The sequence below is a fragment of the Emericellopsis cladophorae genome (genome assembly GCF_022114955.1).
Source record: "Emericellopsis cladophorae strain MUM 19.33 chromosome Unknown NODE_28_length_274560_cov_118_130999, whole genome shotgun sequence".
Lineage (NCBI taxonomy): Eukaryota > Fungi > Ascomycota > Sordariomycetes > Hypocreales > Bionectriaceae > Emericellopsis > Emericellopsis cladophorae.
Genome location: NW_026250953.1, coordinates 151,843 through 171,568, shown reverse-complemented (window position 1 = coordinate 171,568; position 19,726 = coordinate 151,843). Strand labels below are relative to the sequence as shown.

The 19,726-nt window shown below is 57.5% G+C and overlaps 8 protein-coding genes across 8 annotated transcripts; 3 read left to right on the top strand and 5 right to left on the bottom strand.

The window, feature by feature from the left end:
- Positions 1-64: 64 nt before the first annotated feature.
- Positions 65-1,303, top strand: J7T54_001091 (uncharacterized protein; the record flags this gene model as incomplete). Its single annotated transcript, XM_051507144.1, has 1 exon — positions 65-1,303. The coding sequence occupies one exon, from the start codon at positions 65-67 to the stop codon at positions 1,301-1,303; it is 1,239 nt and encodes a 412-aa protein (XP_051361639.1).
- Positions 1,304-1,450: 147 nt separating this feature from the next.
- Positions 1,451-3,590, bottom strand: J7T54_001090 (Iron-sulfur clusters transporter-like protein; the record flags this gene model as incomplete). Its single annotated transcript, XM_051507143.1, has 2 exons — positions 1,451-1,512; positions 1,565-3,590. 2 exons carry the CDS (start codon positions 3,588-3,590, stop codon positions 1,451-1,453), a joined length of 2,088 nt encoding a protein of 695 aa, XP_051361638.1.
- Positions 3,591-3,882: 292 nt separating this feature from the next.
- On the bottom strand, positions 3,883-5,568 carry J7T54_001089 (25-hydroxycholesterol 7-alpha-hydroxylase-like protein; the record flags this gene model as incomplete). The annotated part of the gene is made up of 1 exon (XM_051507141.1): positions 3,883-5,568. The coding sequence occupies one exon, from the start codon at positions 5,566-5,568 to the stop codon at positions 3,883-3,885; it is 1,686 nt and encodes a 561-aa protein (XP_051361637.1).
- Positions 5,569-7,271: 1,703 nt separating this feature from the next.
- Positions 7,272-10,858, top strand: J7T54_001088 (uncharacterized protein; the record flags this gene model as incomplete). The annotated part of the gene is made up of 2 exons (XM_051507140.1): positions 7,272-10,063; positions 10,114-10,858. The coding sequence occupies 2 exons, from the start codon at positions 7,272-7,274 to the stop codon at positions 10,856-10,858; spliced, it is 3,537 nt and encodes a 1,178-aa protein (XP_051361636.1).
- A 686-nt stretch (positions 10,859-11,544) lies between these two features.
- J7T54_001087 (uncharacterized protein) lies at positions 11,545-12,333 on the top strand (the record flags this gene model as incomplete). The annotated part of the gene is made up of 1 exon (XM_051507139.1): positions 11,545-12,333. The coding sequence occupies one exon, from the start codon at positions 11,545-11,547 to the stop codon at positions 12,331-12,333; it is 789 nt and encodes a 262-aa protein (XP_051361635.1).
- Positions 12,334-12,372: 39 nt separating this feature from the next.
- Positions 12,373-14,250, bottom strand: J7T54_001086 (Dimethylaniline monooxygenase [N-oxide-forming]-like protein; the record flags this gene model as incomplete). The annotated part of the gene is made up of 5 exons (XM_051507138.1): positions 12,373-13,299; positions 13,351-13,470; positions 13,603-13,805; positions 14,029-14,160; positions 14,217-14,250. The coding sequence occupies 5 exons, from the start codon at positions 14,248-14,250 to the stop codon at positions 12,373-12,375; spliced, it is 1,416 nt and encodes a 471-aa protein (XP_051361634.1).
- A 631-nt stretch (positions 14,251-14,881) lies between these two features.
- Positions 14,882-17,615, bottom strand: J7T54_001085 (myb-like DNA-binding domain-containing protein; the record flags this gene model as incomplete). Its single annotated transcript, XM_051507137.1, has 2 exons — positions 14,882-16,291; positions 16,344-17,615. The coding sequence occupies 2 exons, from the start codon at positions 17,613-17,615 to the stop codon at positions 14,882-14,884; spliced, it is 2,682 nt and encodes an 893-aa protein (XP_051361633.1).
- A 248-nt stretch (positions 17,616-17,863) lies between these two features.
- Positions 17,864-19,597, bottom strand: J7T54_001084 (uncharacterized protein; the record flags this gene model as incomplete). The annotated part of the gene is made up of 2 exons (XM_051507136.1): positions 17,864-19,377; positions 19,462-19,597. The coding sequence occupies 2 exons, from the start codon at positions 19,595-19,597 to the stop codon at positions 17,864-17,866; spliced, it is 1,650 nt and encodes a 549-aa protein (XP_051361632.1).
- Between the last annotated feature and the right edge of the window lie 129 nt (positions 19,598-19,726).

The following is a 19,726-nucleotide window of genomic DNA, read 5'->3' as shown; positions in this document are numbered from 1 at the left end:
CCCCAAGCTCATAATTATGAAAATACTGCTTCACTCTCATTTCCCAGCAGGTCATGCGCTTCCCATGTTCGCTGTCGCCCAAGCAATCGTCCGCAAAGGCCACAACGTCCACTGGCTTACATCGCCCTCTCACGCCAAGCGCACCGCCCAAGTGCCCGTCGACGTGCGCCCAGAGTTTCACGCAACAAAGCACATCTACAGCATTGACCAGCCATTGGAGAAAAAGGGGGAGACTGGCCTCTTGGATGGGGACTACTCCCGGCTCCAAGGTCGACTCCTCGCTCAAGTCGAAGACTACCGCCGCGTGCTGCGCGAGATAGGCGACATTGATGTCCTCGTCGTCGATGTGATGCCCTATGGGGCACAAGCAATGTATGAGCTCGGGGAGATCCCCCGATGGGTCTCGCTGGGCGTCATTCCCATGTACACATCAGGCATGGACGCTCCTCTCGCCGTCTCGGGCCAAGCCCCTCCCACCAGCTATCTTGGCCACTGCGTCAATGCCCTTCAACAATGGACCCAGCAGAATCTGACCCTCCCGTACTCTCTCGCCCCTGTTGCCAATACACAGCGTCGTCAGCTCGGACTCGCTGACCTTCCCCGTGGTCAACCGCTCGAGAGCTACTGGTACAGCCCCTTTCTCCACATCCAAGCATCCTCCTCTGCCCTCGAATTCGACCAGAGGCCAGCAAACAAAACTCGTGTGGAGTTTGTTGGCCCGCTCTTTGCGCAAGGTAGTGTCGAAAATGCGAACCATGTACCCCTTGCGTGGGACGAAATCGTCGCCCATCCGCGTGTCATTGGTATAACCCAGGGCACCTTCACCATGAACCCGACCTCACTCATCATTCCAGCCATCAAGGCGCTGTCCGAGGACAAGCAGAACCTTCTTGTCGTGGTGTCGCCCTACGAACGCGAAATCCGGGAGCAAATCGACGTCCCAAGCAATGTCCTCATCAAGGAGTGGCTACCGTACGACTTCCTCCTCCCCCAAATCCGCCTGTTCGTGACCAACGGAGGGTATGGGAGTATCACTCAGGCACTCTATCACAAGGTACCGCTGCTTTGTGCCGGACAGACGGAGGACAAGAAGGACACGGCGGCCAGGGTGGCGTGGGCTGGGGCGGGCATTGACCTCAAGACGGATAGCCCGAGTGTGCAGCAGGTCAAGCAAGCAGCCGAGGCGATCCTGGGCGACGAGAGGTACATAGCGCGCGCGGCGAAGATGGGTGAGGAACTGAAGGCTTTAGGGGGTGCCAATGAGGCTGCGCGCCTGATTGAGGAGTTTGCAAAGCAGGAGTAGGCGTCATATACGATACCCAGTAGTAGTCTTTCTTTTGGAGAAAGCCTCTGGCAGTCAATTGCCGCATACAGCGTTGAATCTACGCAAGGACGTTCAAAGGTTGGCGGCATCGCCCACGCCAGGCATTCTCATTGATGCACTCATCAGCTACTTCTGTTCCTTGCTGGCCTCCGTCTTTTCACCCTCCTCGTTGAACAGGGTTTCCTGGGCTGTCGTCACGTCAGCATTGATTGAATTTCAAATACACATAAAGGCACTCACCACTCCAGAGCTCTGCGTAGACGCCGTCCCGGTCAATAAGCTCCCTGTGCGTACCCTGCTCCGCGACCCGTCCCTCCTTGAGCACAATGATCAGATCCGAGTCAAAGATGGTGCGCAGCCTGTGCGCGACAAAGACGCTGGTCCGCCCCTTTTCGCGCAGGATGCTGTTGATGTTGTTCATCAGGGCCTGCTCGGTATGCGTGTCCAGTGCACTCGTGGCCTCGTCAAAGAACAGCAGCGGCGGGTCCTTGAGCAGGATGCGTGACATGGCGAGACGCTGCTTCTCGCCGCCCGAGATCATCATGCCGCGCTCGCCGACCTTGGTCTCGTAGCCTTCGGGAAAGCGGGCGATGGTGTCGTGGATGCGGGCGCGCTGCGCGGCGGCAATGACCTGCTCGTTGGTTGCGTCGATCTTGCCGTAGCGAATGTTGTGCTCGACTGTGTCGTTGAACAGGGGCGTGTCTTGCGGAACGACACCAATGGACCGCCGCAGCGAGTCGACCTGTACGGAACGGATGTCCTGGTCGTCAATGAGGATGCGACCGTTCTCGACGTCGTAGGAGCGGAAGAGCAGGCGTAGCAGCGTGGACTTCCCACAGCCACTGGGGCCAACGATGGCGACCTTCTTGCCGCCTGGGATGGTGAGCGTCAGGTCCCGCAGGATGGGTCGTTCTGGGTGGTAGCCAAAGTCTACATTCTGGAACTTGATCTCGCCGGTCTGGAGGGCCAGCGGCTTCGCATTCGGCGCGTCTTTGATGGTAACGTTGACCTTTTGCAGGTTGAATAGTGTTTCCATGTCCAGCAGGGACTGCCTCAGCTCCCGGTAGACCGACCCCAGGAAGTTGAGGGGCACCGACAGCTGGAAGACGAGCTGGTTCACCATGACGAGATCACCCACCGTGAGCGTGCCCTGCGCCACGCCGTTGGCCGCCAGGTACATCATGCCCGTTAGCGCAGACGAGAAGATGATGTTCTGGCCGCTGTTCAGCATGGCCAGGGACGTGGCCACCTTGATAGAGCTCTTCTCATACCCTTGCAAGGCCTTGTCGTATCGCGCCACCTCAAACTTTTCATTGTTGAAGTATTTGACGGCCTCGTAGTTGATGAGCGAGTCCACGGACACGGTAGACGCCTTGTTGTCGGCGGCATTGGCCTGGCGGCGGAATTTGGTCCGCCACGCCGTGGTCCAGATGGTAAAGGCCGTGTAGCCGACCATGGTCAATACCGTGATGGCCGCGAACTTGGCGCCATATTGCCACGTCAAGATGCCGCAGACGAGACTGATCTCCAATGCCGTGGGCAGAATGTGGAAGACCATGCTGGTCAGCAGGAAGCTGATACCCTTTGTTCCCCTGTCTAGGGCTCGTGTCAAGCCACCCGTCTGCTTCGACAGGTGGAAGCCCAAGTCTAGCCGTAGCAAGTGGTCAAACACATTTCTAGCCACGCCTCGGATGGCTTTTTGAGCGACGGACGCAAAGACTGCATTCCTGAGCTCCTGGAACACCGTGGCGCCCACGCGAGCGCCGCCATAGGCTAGAATCATGCTGCCCACCACTGCGCTCGCCGTCCCTATGGTCGAAATGTCGACGTTCATGCTGTCGACAATGGACTTGAAGTAAAACGGCACCTGCACGTTGAGCAGCTTGCCGCCCACGAGGAGGCCGACGGCCAGGGCCACGCGCGTCTTTGTGTTCATGTCGCCCTTTGGCCAGAGGTAGCGCGACATCTCCCGCATAATAGCCCAGTCCGCCTTGCGCTGGGCAGCCGGGCTCTTCTCCTCGGGCGTGAGGTTACCATGGTCGCGTGGCTTGGTCGGTGTCGGCGATTTAGGCGGCGACGAAGAGACGGTGGTCTTTGGCGCTTGACGTCGCGCGGTCGATGTGCGGAAGGGCTGGATCGCAGCAGCAGCAATGGGTCGTTGCGCCAGCCATGATGGCCGGGACGGGGTGGACGAGGCTGGTGTCGCTGCCTGGAGGAGGGATGCGCACCGCGGGCACTGCGTTCGAACGAGGAGTCGCGGAATCATAGTTGGAATTGCATAATTAGCGAGGTCACAGGCTGCTAAATTGCCCATGAATGACTGCGAGGAGCGTCTTCTGATTGTCGGTGACGTTCGTTGCGGCAATTGTGCTGCCTGCGGGCTCGTCCGTCCTCGGCTCCGTCCAATTTTGGGCCTCAGGCTGCAGCCTCTCTCAAGGCAGACAAGCGATCATTCATGTTTTCTGGCGAACTCGCGCCATAAGGTGCACTGTTCAATCTTAGCTGCGTTCGCTTGGATTCGTCTCAGCTGCATAATTCAATTAATTACATTGACGCTATCACTCTTCATCAGGCTGTGGCCTCCGTTTGATCCACACCTTCATCTCCTTCGTCGGATGCCGGGAGGCCGCTTGCTTCGTGGTCTTTGGCACGAACCATTCCTGGCCCTCGGGCCTCCTGATGTCGTACATGGTCACAATAGCAGCGGTGTACATCATTAGCTCCCGCATGGCAAACGCACGCCCCTTGCACATGTATGCGCCTCCTCCATACGGTCGGATGCTGCCCATGTCTGCAGTGATGGTTATCTTGCCGTCCTCGCCCATCACCTCCTTTACGTGCCTCCGCGGCTGCCATTCATGGGGTTCGGGGAAGTATTTGGGGTCCAGCTGGTGCAGGTCGTGTGGCGCATGAGCATACGTGCCCTCGCTGAGGACGTACGCGTCGTCGCCTCGACCGAGCGTGGTGTCCTTCAGGACGTACTTGATGGACCAGGCACTCACATAGAGCCGCAAGGTCTCGACATAGGACGATTTGAGCAGAGGGCACTTTGTAGTCAGGCCCTCAATGTCAAATGTCTCGAGCTTAGGTGGTATCGAGATGCCAGTGCCAAACAGATTTGTCGGTTGCACTCCCTTGATGTACGGTGCAATCTCCTCCCGAATCTGCTCCAGCAGCACCGTGTCCTTGTAGATATGCAGTAGCATCCAGTACACCAGGGGGCTCGAGTTGGCGTTCATGGCCCATACCAGACCCAAGTCGGCGGCAGCGCGCACGGAAACCGGGACATTGTGCTTCTCCCATATGCGCACACGCTCCTTCTGGAGGATGCTGATGTCGTCCAGGTTCTCCCATCGGTGACCAGGTTCCTCTCCCTTGGACCACTTATCCAAGGCCTCGTGATACTCGTCCAAGCAGCCGAGTTGCCTCCTCTTGGACGCCTGCGCACGCTGCAGTGGCCACCAGGGGAGCCAGGACGGGAGGCCCATGGCCATCAGCACAAACCCAGCGTCGAAATCCCAGACGTACTTTGGGTATTCGGGAAAGTTCTTGCAAAAGTCCGTGCCCATGAGAGCCGGGTTGGCCGTCTGTGCGACAAAGTTCTTGGTCAGGCCCATGAGCTCGGCCTCGACGTACTGTTCACCATTGTGTTCGACGACGTCTGCCTCGGCCATGCGCTCCCACTCCGCCTGGTCAGAAGGATAGGCGTTGAAGGTGACAAAATCGGCAATGGATGATTTGAGACTCGTTGCTGTGGTCTCGACCAAATTAGCCAGGCCCTCGCCGCTGAGCATGATATTGTACGCCTTTCCAACCTCGTCCCAGAAGACCTGGAAAAGATCCAGATCGGACTTTTTGAACCCAAAGTTGGTGAGGCAGAGCCGTTTGCTCACGAAACTCTCGTCAGCAACCGAGTGGGGCTTGTTCATGAGGGGTGTTGCCAGGGACGGCTTGTAGACAATGCTGTGCGTCTTGCCCATGAACAGGAGCGAGACGATGCCCTGGGGATATTTCTCTCGAAGACCAGCGAGGAACGAATCCCCGTTGAGGGACATTTGAGGCACATGGCCGAGGAAAGGGGCGTAATAGCCTGGCTTGGCCGCCGTGTGGGCGCCCTTGGAGCCGGATTCTGGGGCGCCCGTGAAGAGGCGCGTTGTGATGGCGACGATGAGCAAGGCCACAATGACGGCGACAGTCGTGGGCTGCTGGGCCTTGGCCAGGAGCTGCTCAAGCTGTCCAGCCATCTTCAGAGCGGTGAGGGATGATGAGTAGAGTCGGCCTGGCAGAGAAAGCTTTCGATCGGACCTTTTATCGATAGCCCATTGCTGCTGAAGACGCATTCACGATGCTACTGGAGGTAATCAAATCGATCTTCTGGGGATTTTCGTGGATGCTGACGCTTGTGCCAAGCATTGCTGACAGCTCCAAGAAAGGATTGGCCAGCGCTCAAGGCTAAGCCGTATTGGGCATTTTTCAGGGGCCAGCTGCGAGCGACACGCCTGGGCCCTGGGGTAGGCATTGTGAGTGCGATAAATCAAGATGACTGGAAGGCAGTTGTGCCAACGACGTAGTACTACAATTTGATAAAACTCGCTGTTACTATCCGTATCTCCATATCTATCCTTGGACGCCTATGTACATGTGTGGTTGCCCAATTCTTATTTGAGTTGGTCGAGCGTTCTGCTTGCCGGTGAGGGCTAGAATTGTGATATTCGACATTGACTCTTTGCGATGGCCTTTCTTTGAAAGGTGTCGTTCACAGTTCTAGGCATCAAGACTAGTATTCAGAGTCATGGGCAACTCTTATGATCTTTTCTACTTCCTGAACAATAGCAACGCGCTTCATCACACCTAATAAACTTGAAGGGATTACCGAGCATAACTCCCTCTAGGGTAAGCGTACTGCCTACTGCTTGTGAAGAGAGCACCTCACAAAGGGATCCTTAGTACCTTGGGCGTGATACAGGGCGGGGATTCATCTGCCGCACACAAACGCGAACGAATCCTGGGGAATGGCACGTGCAAAGGAAAGTTATGCGGTTGTTGTCACTCACTATAGATCCGTCTCGTTGGTTGTAGCGATCAATTCTGTCTCGGTTAGTGCCCGCTGTGGAAAACCGACCCGCAATAAACGAGCCAGGGCCCAGGACCTTTTGCTCCGTCACTCTGCCTAGCAGCGGATGCCAAGGCCGTTCAGCGCCGCTGGTCTCAAAAGTCTTCCTGGTGACTGGAGTGTCGGCAATCCGGTAATCCCGCTGTAAGTTAGTCGATATGTTCGCGGGCGACTACAGTAGACGCTTGAGTCGCCGAATGATATGCTCCAAAGTAGGCCGCCATGGGATTGTTACGATTGCATAGATCCCGATACGTCCATCCCCAGTGCAGATCATCACATCACACGACAGCCAGCGTCATCAGCCTGACCCAAGATGGCGTGCGTTTTCAGCATAACACCTGCGTAGTGATCTGCCTTTCGTACCTGGTAGTTAAGCTGTGCTCGCCCACCTCTGAACCTGATTAAGACGTGATCATCACGAGGGCTGTCTGGCTTCCATGGCACGACAGTGCAGCACTTGGCAGCAGCCCCGCGTGCATGCCAGCCTACGCCATTCCGGGCTAGCCCAGTATGATGGATCTTCGATCTTTCGATGATCGAGAACGAATAGGATGCATGTCCGGCTCAGTGGCGCGCGACGAGTCGAGGGTCATACGTATCTGCGGTCGTCTCCTTCTCGAAACTTTTGAGACCTAGACTAAGCACCTTCCATGATCACATCTGCTGAAGAAGTCGAGACAACCGCCCGCTCTCGAGTCTTGAAGCATACGACACGAGGAATGTGCAGCGGACGCTCGACGTGCCCAACTGCCTACCGCATGCGAGGTGGCTTGTTCCCTGCATATCGTACCTGCCTCAACCTCCAGTCAGCCAGGCCGTTCCCAAAGCGTCATGATATCAGAGGGACCGGCTCTGGGCACCGCCCACCCGGTTAAGGAGGTCTCTGAGGCCACACGAGAGCGCGAAACGCTTCGCTACGATCCCTTTCTATACCACGACTTCCGCGCGAATGATACCGGCATTCCCATACCCAGCGCCGAGATCCATAGTTCCCGCGATAGCATTCTCACCGGCCTCACCCAGCTGGGCGCCTACCAGACGGGCACAGAGCGATCCTTCGTATCATTGTTCGATGTGAGCCATCAATATGTGGTGGCCGAGGCGACACCAACCATGGGGCTTGCACCCAACCTTCCCAGCGTCGTATGTCCTTCGCCTCTAGCCCTCTGTGGTGTGGCGATACCAAGAGCACATGGAACATGCGAGCACGTCCTCTACCTCCAGGACCGCGACGCTGCCGAGACAAACCAGCTGCCACTCTCGTATGTGCCCAACTTGTCCGACGACGCACGGTTCAACACAAGGCCCTATTGCCAGTTTGGCGAGGCGGGTCAGTTCTATGCTGCTGTGCCGATCCGGACCAAGAGAGGCATCAACATCGGCTCGTATTGTGTCATGAGCACCAAGAAGCCCGACACTTGGAGCGACAAGTCCGTTCAACACATGCGCGACATTTCCCGCGCCGTCATGAATCACTTGGAAGGGAATCGCGCGAAGCATGTCTTTGTGCGAAGCGAACGGATGAACCTGGGATTGAGTTCTTTCATCGAAGGGAAGGCAACGCTCTCGGGCTGGCGATATGGACCAACGGTGGATCCATTTGCAGTGGACGAACTTGCAGAAGGTCACCTCGACCATACACAACAAAGCCTTGATCCCGACCGTGCCGCAGGATTCGGCGAGAACGACGCCGACTGGGCAAAAGTAATCTCGTCCCAGCCCAAGTTGCCAGGGATTCCTCCCAAGCCAAGGGCTCCTGCACCAAGCACCCGGTCGAATGAGGCCGAAGTCCTTTCCAAAGCATCCAACATTATCCGCGAGTCGTTCGAGGTGGCTGGCTGCCTGTTCTACGATGTAGCCATGACCTCCGGACAGTTCACAAAGGCCGGCAATGGCAATATCTCCTCTACCAGCAGCAGCGACGAGCAGCCTGCCATCACCCCAGCCATGTCGAGCGACGTACCTTGCGAGGTTCTTGGGTTTTCGACATCCAAGGCATCAAGCATCAACGGCGCCAAGCTGCCCGCTGACTTTGGCATCCTGACACAGCGTCTGATGGCAAAGTTCCTGCGACGATATCCTAGCGGAAAGATCTTCAACTATGATGCGTCTGGAGGGTTGGAGACGAGCGATTCCTCTTCGGATGACGAGGGCGCCGACGCTGCACATCAAAATCCTCCCTCACGAACTCGCAAATTATCGACACATGTCAAGGACGAGCAATCCGTGTCGCAAATCTTCCCTGGCGCACGTAGCGTAGCATTCATACCCGTATGGGATTACAAGCGCGAGCGATGGTTCACTGGCGGCTTCGTCTACACTAACAATCCCGCAAGACTGCTCAACAACAAATCCGAGTTGAGCTTCCTGAAGGCCTTTACCAAGCTGGCGGCCATCGAAGTGCACACATTGCAGACAGTCCAGAGTGACAAGGCAAAACTCGACGCTTTGGGTTCTCTCTCTCACGAACTGCGCTCGCCTCTGCATGGAGTCATCTTGGGAACCGAGCTGCTGAGCGACACCAGCCAGACCGTGTTCCAGGGCAACGCAACACACATGATCGAAATCTGCTGCAGGACATTGCTCGACACAGTCGAGCATCTTCTGGACTACTCCAAGGTCAATAGCTTCTCCGTCATGCGCAAGCAGAGACCCTCGAAAAGTCGCAATCGCTCAGGGGAGAAGCTCCTGCACACAGATGTGCGCCTGGACGGATTGGTGGAGGAAGTCGTGGAAAGCATGTTTGCCGGCTTCAATTTCCAGTTCATGTCGGCGCGGGACCTGTCCAAGAAGGATCTCGCGGCGCACAACAGGACCATGTCTCTCCAGAAGCTCACCCCCGAACAGCGACTCTCTATCGGAGATCTAGCCGTGTTCCTGTGGATCGACCCGGCGTTTGAATGGTTGTTCCATGTCCAAGCGGGCGCGATTCGACGCATTGTGATGAACCTATTTGGGAACGCGTTGAAGTACACGCCCTCGGGCACGATCAAAATTACGGTCACACAAGACGCCGGCAAAGACCACTCGAAACGACAACGAGTGGTGAAGTTGATTGTGCAGGATACAGGAAAGGGCATCGGGGAGGATTACCTGCGTCACAAGTTATTCCAACCCTTTGCGCAAGAGGATGAGCTGGCGCCAGGAACGGGCGTGGGTCTGAGTTTGGTCAACCGCATTGTGTCCCAGCTGAAGGGGCAAATCGCTGTGGAAAGCAGAGTCGGCCAGGGTACGACCGTCACTGTCACGCTGCCACTGGAGCAATCTTCAAAGGCTTTGGACTTGTCGGAGGATGATCAGACATTCGAGGAGCAGGTGCGTGAGATGGCGGGTCTGCGGGTGAAGCTCGCTGGCTTCGACATGGTCCCCGAAGGACGGCCCATCGTGGAGAGGATGTGCAAAGAAGCGCTGCAGCTAGAGCTGGTCGATGATGAGCAGCCTGGAGTGGAACCACAGCTTGTGCTTTGGTCGGACGATGCGTTGCCCGGGGATTTCAAACAATCCGGCGAAGTTTCGAAGCTGCCAAATGTGGTGGTCTGCCACAATGCCTTGGTGGCGTACCAGCGATATACGGAATGCGAGGCTGCTGGCCAATCCGGCATTTTTGAGTTCGTGTCACAGCCGTATGTCTCCTGTGTCCAAGTCGGTCCATAGCTGCGCTAACTCTGACCAGGATCGGGCCTCGTAAGCTCACTAGATCGATACAGTGTGCCTGGAAGCGATTCAACGGGCAGCTACAAGGCTCTGTGACACCTCGCCCACCGGGCCCCACGCGCATACGAAGCTCGTATGGCAAACAAGTAACCTCGGTGCAGGGCATAACCACGGATCTCACCCAAGACTCTACCGCACCGAGCACACAGCCAGCAGCATCGCCCAAGACGCCACCCAAGACACCGGAGGATACGGAAATCCACGACTTTGAGCTTGGACCGCGAGCAACTTCTCTAGATATTCCGGAGAAAGCAAGCACGAAGAAGATGCTCCTTGTCGACGACAACCCCATCAATCTCAAGGTCCTGTTCGCATACATGAAGAAGCTCGGTTGCGACTTTGAGTCGGCCACCAACGGCCAGGAGGCTGTGGACGCGTACAAGGCGAATCCCCAACAATTCCGCGGTGTGCTGATGGATATATCGATGCCCGTTATGGACGGCCTGGAAGCGACGCGCCTGATCCGCGCACACGAGGGGAAACTGCAGTTGTCTGCTGTGCCGGTGCTGGCTCTGACCGGGCTGGCGTCGGAGAATGCCTGCCGAGAGGCGATGAAGAGCGGCGTGGACATGTTCCTGACAAAGCCTATGCGGTTCAGCGCGTTGAGCGATGTCCTGGAGTCGATGAACATACTGGAGTCGGTGGCGGGCACCCACGAGGTGTCGGAGGCTCCAAATGGGGCGACGACCGAGGTAGCTGCTTGATTGATGTCTGAGGATCCAGCTACACACAGACACACACATGTTTATTTGAGCATTGCGGCAGGAGTTTGGCGACACGGAAACAAATACACGAGGCATGGCGGATCAGCGGAGCAAGGCGTTTGTTTGGTACACTGACGGAACGCATAGAACGCGCTACGACATTTTGAATTAACGATATTGGTCGGCAGGAGTGCATAGAGGAGGGGCTGTGTGGTCGAACAGGATTGCATTGGGCATGAGGAGTCAAAACAGAAGATACCCGAATCATGACTTATTGTCGGAGTCACGAGTCACAAGTGAGGAAACTACATCGGGTAGAGCTGGTCGTGCTGGTCGTTTCCTTTCCAAAGCCGAGGACCTGCTGTTCTATCCATATTGTAATCTTTCGTCGCCGCAAAAGTGGCCGAAGAAAGTGTCCGAGGTCACTGTTTACCCCTGACGTAGTGTCCGGCGATCATGTCGACCAAGGAATCAAATCCCACGCTGTAACCTCATCTCGCCATGACTGGCCACAGAAGGTAGGCTGCGAGTCGCTGATTTCGACATTGAAAAGTCCCCGTCGTCTCAGTACATAAGGACAGCATCCCTTCTCTCCCCCCCCTATGCCGCATTGACATTCACTCTCGAACCATAAGAGGTGGTCCTGTCAACGTCCCGAGAAACCCCAAATCAGCACCTTGCCCAGAATGCCCGAGTACACCCTCTTTATCTGGGCGCGCGGCGCCTTCCCCCGTCGTATCGTCTACCAACTCCTCCAAAAGGGTCTCGTCGCCTCGCCAGCCGCCCTCCTCGCCGGCGAGACGACACAACTCCATCTCACACTCAACCTCCAAACCATGTCAATCACAAACGGCGTTTTTTCCACGGCCGAGTCTAACCCCTCCGACCCCAAGCCAGCGGGAACAAGCACCCCCTGCCTGCGTGTGCGAGACGGCGACACAGAGACCTGGATCCACGAAAGCACGTCTATCATGATGTTTATCGAGGATACCTTTGAAGGCCCACGTCTCGCCAGCAGGAGCCCTCTCATGAGGGCGTTGACGTGGGATCTGCTGGGGCAGATCAACCTCGCCGGGGTCGACATGACTTATTACATGCGCCACGCGACGCCCGTCACGCAGTCGTGGTCGCGCATGGATCCCAACCAGCGCTCGCACCCGGCCGCGTGGAATGCTCGTGACGCATTCCACCGCAGTCTGTTGAAGCTGCAGGCTTGGGCGGCGCCATCGCTCAAGAGCAGTGGATGGCTTACACCTGGTGTTGACGGTCCTGGGGTTGTGGACTTTGCACTTGCAGGGCCGGCGCGATACCAGTGGCTGGGGTATGAGCTGGACAGCTTTGAAGATGAGAGACTGGGGCTCCTACGGGAGTGGTGGGCGCGGTTCAAGACGTTGAGCTGGTGGGAGGAGTTTGAGGAGTGCAAAGACAACCATCCCGAGGGCATGAGCTATCCCAAGGAGGCGAGAGAAGTGTGAAGTACTCGGTTGCTATAAAGATAGGGAGGACTTGATTCATCATTGATTCGCCTCCTTATTCAGTCTCTCCAGCTCCGCCCGAGCACCAGCCCAGGGTTTTCGTTTCCGTTGGTCAAACAGCCTCCACATGACGCTCGTGAGCACGCCATCCATAAGCATCCTCCACACGTCCCTCTGCTGCCACCAGAAGAGCCACCCCTTGGGGCCCCAGCCCAGTCGTTCGAACACGCCCAGCCCAGCGGTCGCGTTCGCCCATACCAGCCACTGCCTCTGCGGCACAGACGCAGGAATGGGCGACCCTCGATGCGCCAGTGCCACCATCCTTTCCTCCTGCTTGTCTACCCACTTCTGCATGACGTCGCGCGTCGGAAGATCCGAGTTGCCCTTCCAGACCTGGGCGATAGACATGCTGGTCAGATCAGCCAAGAGAAACGCCCCCGTCGGGAACCACACGCATCCCATGAACGCGAGTGACTCTGGCTTTCCGAGGGAGAAGACATTCTGATATAACCGTGGCAGCGGGCGACCTTTTGACCCAGGGGCGGCCGTCCAGTGTGGATTTTGGCTCGCACTGGGATCGTATCGAGGATCCAGGATCCCAAAGTCATTCTGGTAGCCCGTGCAACAGATGATCACATCGACCTCTATGGCTTCCCCATCTACAAGCTCGACCTGTCGGGGCCCCACGGCTCGTCTCACACCAGGTACAGATGCCACCGCTCCTGATCTCAGGTGGTCGATGAGTGTATCGGACACGACAGGCGTGGTTACCATCATGGACGGAGCGGGCTCGAGACCCCATTCTGGCTTTGGGACACCGAAAGAGTTTGTCATGACTTCTTTTGCCTTCTTATTGAGAGTATTCTCCACGAGGGAAGGACTGAAGCGCTCGATGAAACCCTGGGCGTTGATATGCCGCTGAGTGACGAGCCTGTTGACCGGCTGGCCGTTGACAAGGCGTGGCATCTAGCATTCATGTTAGGGAGACGTAGCATTTCCAGAATGTACTCAACAGACTATGAGAGCGCCACGGTGGTGCGCTATACGTATCGATGCGGCGTAAGGTACCAGCGCATGGGCAATGTCACCACTGGTGTTGCCCAGTCCCAGCAGCAGCACCCTTTTTCCAGCGTAGTCCTGCGGTCTCGTTGGGTGTCAGCTTGGCAGCACGAGCTGGAGAGGCTAAGCTTACCGTTTGAAAGATTGGGAGTGTATACGTCCAGCCGCGAGAAGCCTCGAATTTTCGATGTGAGGCATGCTGGGACGAACATGCGGGCCTGTAGCCATGAGGATCCTGTCAAAGTACCTCGCTTCCTCGCCATGCACATCTACCCGCCATTGCTGCTTCTCGTCCACGTGTACGATCCTCTCCACAGTCGCATTGAGGCGGAAATGGGGACGGAGATGGAAGTGGTCGACGTATGCTTCGAGATACTCCTCAACCATGGAAGCGGAGGGAAACGGTGGCGTTCCTGGAGCTCCAACGTCAGCAACTGTGTAGCGGTGAGGCAAGTAGAGCAACCTTTGGGAAACGGAAAGTCTGTGTAGCAGCCCTGTGCACAATCGTCAGAAGGAGACCCCCTCAAAGCACATATCTAGCTCGTACCCTGTCTATCGAGACATTGACCTGGGTATCTATCTCCCTTTGTCAGCCCGGCACATGATGTGCGTCCCACAGCTGGAAGAACAACTCACCCTTTAACACGCTCAAAGTGTCTCTATCCTCAGTACAATGCCACAGTCCACCGACATAGCCACTCTTTTCAAATCCAGTCACGTCGAAACCCTCCTCCAGCAGATTCTTGACCGCCACAATCCCCATCGCCCCTGCATGTCCGTTAGCAAACGCCTCCCATCTCTGTGAAATCGGCGACAAGACTCACCCAGACCGATCACGGCTACCGTGTTCCCTGTCATATTGACGGTAGATGCTGAGGAGAATGCTCATGGCATGAGAAGAAAGCAGAGAGTGAGAAGGAAGGTAAGAGGAGACTGCACGGGAATATGTCAGAGAAAGGCGGTGCGACACGTCTGGGACCAGGGGGTCGGCAGTTAACTGGGCCCGTGACTCTGTGCCCAAGGCCCGCTCTCATCCATGAGTTCAAGGACTTTGGAACGCGCGTTTGGCGGACGCCAAGTAACGTGTCCTGCAATATGCAATGGCCTTGCCAGTGCTCTCTCTTCGTTGACTAGGAGTCTTCGGTCCAGCCGCATGGGACGCGCAATGCTGCCTTGTACGGAGTAGCGCGCATCGAATCCAATGCATCCGCGTGTCCGTGAAAGTAAAAGGCAATTTTTGACTGCCGCCATGATGCGCGACATGCTCAGGCGGATCGCGGAATCCATCCGCTGCGGAATTAAAGGACTCGGGCAGACAGAAAGACAGTCGATTATACAGCTACCTGCTCATTCGCACGGTCGCCACCTCTCATAGCGAGCTATGGATAACGATACCTCCCTCCCGTTACGCCGACACGATCCTTTCATTAGCAAAGCACATCCATAGCGACCAGTAATTATACCTTGCAAGACTCATCCAGCCCAAAGCCTACACCTCCTCAATTACCGGACCGCGAGCGGGCACATCCTCCATGCCCTCCTCGAAATCACTAGACGCCGCATCGTCCACCGTCGCCTTCCCAGACCCCTTGGACCCTCCCTCCGCAGGAAGCTCATCGTCCTCAATCGGGTCCTGGGACAGCATGGCGCTAGACTTCTTCACCGACGACGACCCGCCCTTGCGCTTGCCGTACGTCTTCTTGACTTTCTTACTGGACGTCTTCCTCTCGTCGGTCAGCACTTCTTCCACATCAAAGCCGTCCTGCGTCTCCGCCATCGGCTCCTCGGCCAGATCCGCCGCAGCCCCGTCTTCTTCGGTCGGCTGCGCGAGTTCGGCGTCGAGATCTTGCAGGGCAGGGTCAATCTGCAGCTCCTCCTTGCCCGCAGGTCCTTCGCCCTCCGCGTCCGAGTCCCACACCTTATCGGCACTCTTGTACTCGTGAGAGACTCTGGGTCTTCTGCCCCTAGCCTTGGCACCTCCTTCAGCGTACGGTGTCGTGTGCGTCTGCAGGAGCTTGCTTTCCACCTCATCGTCTCCTTCCTCCTCGATGAACTCGGGCAGCGCATGGTGCGCTTCGTGGTAGTCGAGGAGCCACTGCGCAATGTCGCGGGGATTGTCCTTCTCCTTGCCAAGGTCGGGCACTGTTTTCTTCAGGCGGTGCCACAGCAGCACCTGGGCGCGGCGATGCCACTGTAGGCGCCAAGGGCGATCGACCAGCTTGGACCAGGGGATCTTCAGGTCACTGGAGGCACCGCTTTGCTGGATGGCCCTGATCATCTGCAGACGCGGTTCCTCGCCCATCTCCTGCAGCTGGCGACGGGCCAGCTCGAGCTGGAACGACCCTGGGGGCGCGTCCTCAGCAAGAGACGGGAAATGCTCATCCTCACCCAGGTAGATGTGGAAGGACTTCCACTTGGTGATGCACTGGAGCCGACTGCGCGTGTTGTCCATGGCGGCGCTGATTTCCTGCCAATCAATCGAGTCTTCTGGCGCATTCGTGTACTCACGCCCAGGCGTCAGACGACGCGCAGCGTAGATGGTGTTCAGCGCCTCGAGGTAGACTCGGAGCAGTCTGATCTCTTCTGCTTCGCTCCAGACGTCCTTCTTCTGGTTGTCACCGCAGACAATGTAGTTCCTGAAGCGGTCGCGCAGATCCTCTGGGTGGCGGTTGAGGAGCGCGGCAATGTGTGACCACGCTTTCCCGTGCTTCTCAATAAGACCACGAAGCTCGTCATCCTGCGCCTCATCCCAGGCGCCACGCGCGACGAAGTTGTGGAAGTTCTTGCGGCACGTGTTGATGACCTTTTGCCGATGACGATCTGGGCACCTTTCAAACAGCCGGTTCCAGAGCTCCGCGTGCATTTCGCCAGCCTGCGCACCTCCGCGGGAGTGCATCATCTGTTCAGTCAGCTACGAGTACAAGGCAAGGAATGGAACAAACGGAACGTACAGCAATGACTTCGTCGTCCGTCTTGCCATGCTCCTCGGCAAATGCCTTCCACTCCTTGCGAAGGAGGTCAATCTCCTCCTTGGAGAATCGCCCTTGTGTCTTCCCCTCCATGCGATTGCGTCTGGGCTTCTGTTGTTTCCTGTCAAAGTCGCCGTCCTCGTCGTCGCCGCCGTACGGCACAACCTCAGCCTTGGGCTTTTCTGGCTTCTTCTTGGCCGGTTTGGCGCGCTTTCGCGGCTTCAGCTCGGCCGCGGACGGCGACGGCATTTCCTGCGCAAATTGTTGCGGCTCGTCGTAGAAGGTCGGCTTAGCCTTCTTACGCGTCGACGCGCGCTTCCTGGGCTCGGCGTCGGCGTCGGCCATCTCGGCATCGCCACCCTCAGCCTGTCCATTGTCATGCTCGGTGAGTGCCTCGCGGGCAAGCTCTTCGACATTCGTCGTCGCGGTGGGCTGGCCAGACTGGCTGTGGCGACGGACGTGTGCGACACTGGGAGAGCCCTGGGGGTCAGAGACATCCACATCTTCGTCTACGGCCTCCTCGACACGCGCGGGCCCGGACGCGCTGTCGCGCTGCAGGAACTCGCCGTCCTCTGCCGTCTGGGGCTCGCGAGACCTGGGCCTCTTCGTCGACTTGCCATCGGCGTCGACCGAACTGCGCTTTCGCTTGGTTTGCGGCACCGTGACAACCTCCGTCATCTCCGCCTCCACCGCAGCAGGGCCATCGCCGACCTCGACGGGTTCGCGCTTCGCGTGGCGATGGGCCGATTCCTCCGCAGGCGCCTCCTCCACGTCAGGATCATCGGGTCTGTGCTTGCTCTTGCTTCCCTTCTTCTTCTTCTTCTTGTCCTTCTTCGACTTCTTGGAGCTGGACGGTGGCTCCTCGGCCGACATGAGCGCGGGGGGCGCCTGGTTGTTGCGCGCAAAGGACACCGCGTTCGCCTGGGACGAGTAGGGCGCTTCGACCGCGTTGCTGTCAAACACTTCGAGGGTGCCAAAGTCGTCCATGCTCATGTCGACGCCCTCAACATTGTCGTCATCATCCAAGCCGCCCATGGCGCGCCCGTTTGTGTCGTGGAGGTCATTGCGACGGTTGCTGCTGTCGTCGTAGTCACCAGCGCCACTGCTGCGGTTTGCGTCATTCGGGTGGTGCGCGTCGGTCGCGTCTGGGGCGTCCTGCTGCGGTTTCTCCGCCTCTTGCGCGCGATCCTTGCTCTGCGAGCCAAAGCTGGACCAATTTAGGCCGAGGCCAGCCCATTTGCTTCCACTCGACATTGGATCCGCGTTTTTTTCTGATGGATGTTGATGCCAATGGGCGGATGGGCAGTGTCGCGGTGAGGGAAGAGGTGTAGGGTGAGGAGATTGCAAATTGTGCTTGTGTGGGTCGACGAAGATTGGGGACTCTCTAGCTGGATTGGTCAGGTGGCTTGGTGCCTGGAAATTGAGGCAAATGCATGGCTGCGTGCTTGATTCTATACGGAGCGACACTATGAGATTTACAAGTGAATGTACAGCATTCTAGACTAGTTCTCCTTCTCGTCACCGTCGTCGTCTTCGTGCGTGTTCAGATTTACAGTGATCCCGTTTGGCCCCTTCTTGATCTCGTACTCTCCACCCAGCACCAGGTCCTTTGCAACCAGCTCTCTCGTGCGGCCCAGGCTCTCAATGTCGTTGATGCGCTGCAGCGTGTCCTCCAGGAGCTTGTCAAACCCTTCCAGAGCACAAATCTCCTGCCACGCGCGGTGCATCGGAACGCTGCTCGCGCGCACGTCGGCTTGGCTGGTAATGGTGATGAGGTTGAGGCTGTCGAGCTCGCGGATGAAATCGCAGCGCGTCATGATCTGCTGGGCAATGTGGAACGGGTACGTCGGGAGCGTGTGGCCGCGCTCGTCGTCGTACGTCTCCATGTCCTCCTCCTTGTCGACGAGTGCCTTGGCAAGGGTCATGGACGCCGACGCCCACTTTTGCTGATCCATCACATCGTCGTCCATCTCCATGCCGAGGATCCAGCATTGGTTGAGGAACCATCGCTTCTCAATCTCCTTGATCTTCTCGCATGTGCCAATCATATCCTTGCTCTTGGCGACGCGGTTCAGGAAGCTGAGGCGGCCGCCCACGCGTTTGTAGATATCCTCCAAGATCTCCTCGCTCACATCCTGCTTTAGGTACTTCTTCCTGTACTTGGAGAGGGCGGCCATGGCGTCTTTCTTGGGCAGATCCGTGACGCTCATGACTTCCATCCTCGTGGCCAGTTGCTTGAGTCGCTCGTACACCCAGTAATCATCCGAGTTGAACACCATGGTGACGAGGTTTGCCGCTGCCCACTGCTCAGCGCGCTGCTGCAGGAGCTCGATCAGGTCGCGGCCCTCCTCGACGTTGCGCAGCAGGTGCATCTGGTTGACAATGACGATCAGGGGCTTCCTGCGGTAGGCGCGCATCTTCAGGGCCACCTTTTCGAGTTTGTTGAGCGCGCGCTCAATGTCCAAGATGGCAGTCGACTCGCGAGGTCCCCGCTCGCTAAAGTAGCCACCAATGTAATCCTCGTGGAACTCGTAGTCCAGCGCCTTGCCTAAGCGCAGCCGGAAGACCTCTAGGTCCGGGTGTGCCTCGAACATGGCCACGGCGTCGCCGTCAATCCGGCGCATCGCCTCGATCAACATACTGCTCTTGCCGGACCCCTTCTCGCCCACGAGCAGGAAGTAGTGGCCAGCCACTTCGCCAGAGACAATCTTGTTCACCTGGTCCTGCTCGGGACGAACAACCCAGTGGTCATCGTTGCCGCCAGGCGCGTGAGGGACATCTTTGCCAATGGCAGCCAATTCCAGCACAGGGTCCCCAGGCTCAAAGGCACGCGTCATCTTAGCCACGACGAGCAGCTTGTAGCTCTTGTGGTAGAGGTACGCGGCGAGGGCGAAGCCAGACGCGAGCACGAAGATGGACGCGAACGTCGTCGCGGCCGACTCGCCCATTTTGCTGAGCAGCGTCGGTTCCTTGGGCTCCTGCTTAGCATCCTGCTTGCCTGACGATGCGTTGGTGTCTTTTCAGGTTACATGTTAGCAACTCAGGCCCATGACCGCCACATTCCGTCCCTCCCGCATGTGGGCAGGCAGGGCAGACTCACCACTTCGCCTCGCGCCATACGTCGCGAAGCGCGCCCGCAGCAAGGGCTGCCGAGATGCATTCAAGGTCTCATGCAGTGTGACTCTCGGCACCAGGGCCAAACGCGTCAATCGCGCCCCTCCACGCGTGAGCATCATTGCAAAAAGAGCGACTGCGTCCGTCGAGGACACGGAAAGTGAATTGAGACCGATGGGCGAGATGACGGAGGGCGAACCGAGCCCGCTTTCCCCTGGGTTAGGGCGATCTGGAACTGGGACTGCTCCAAG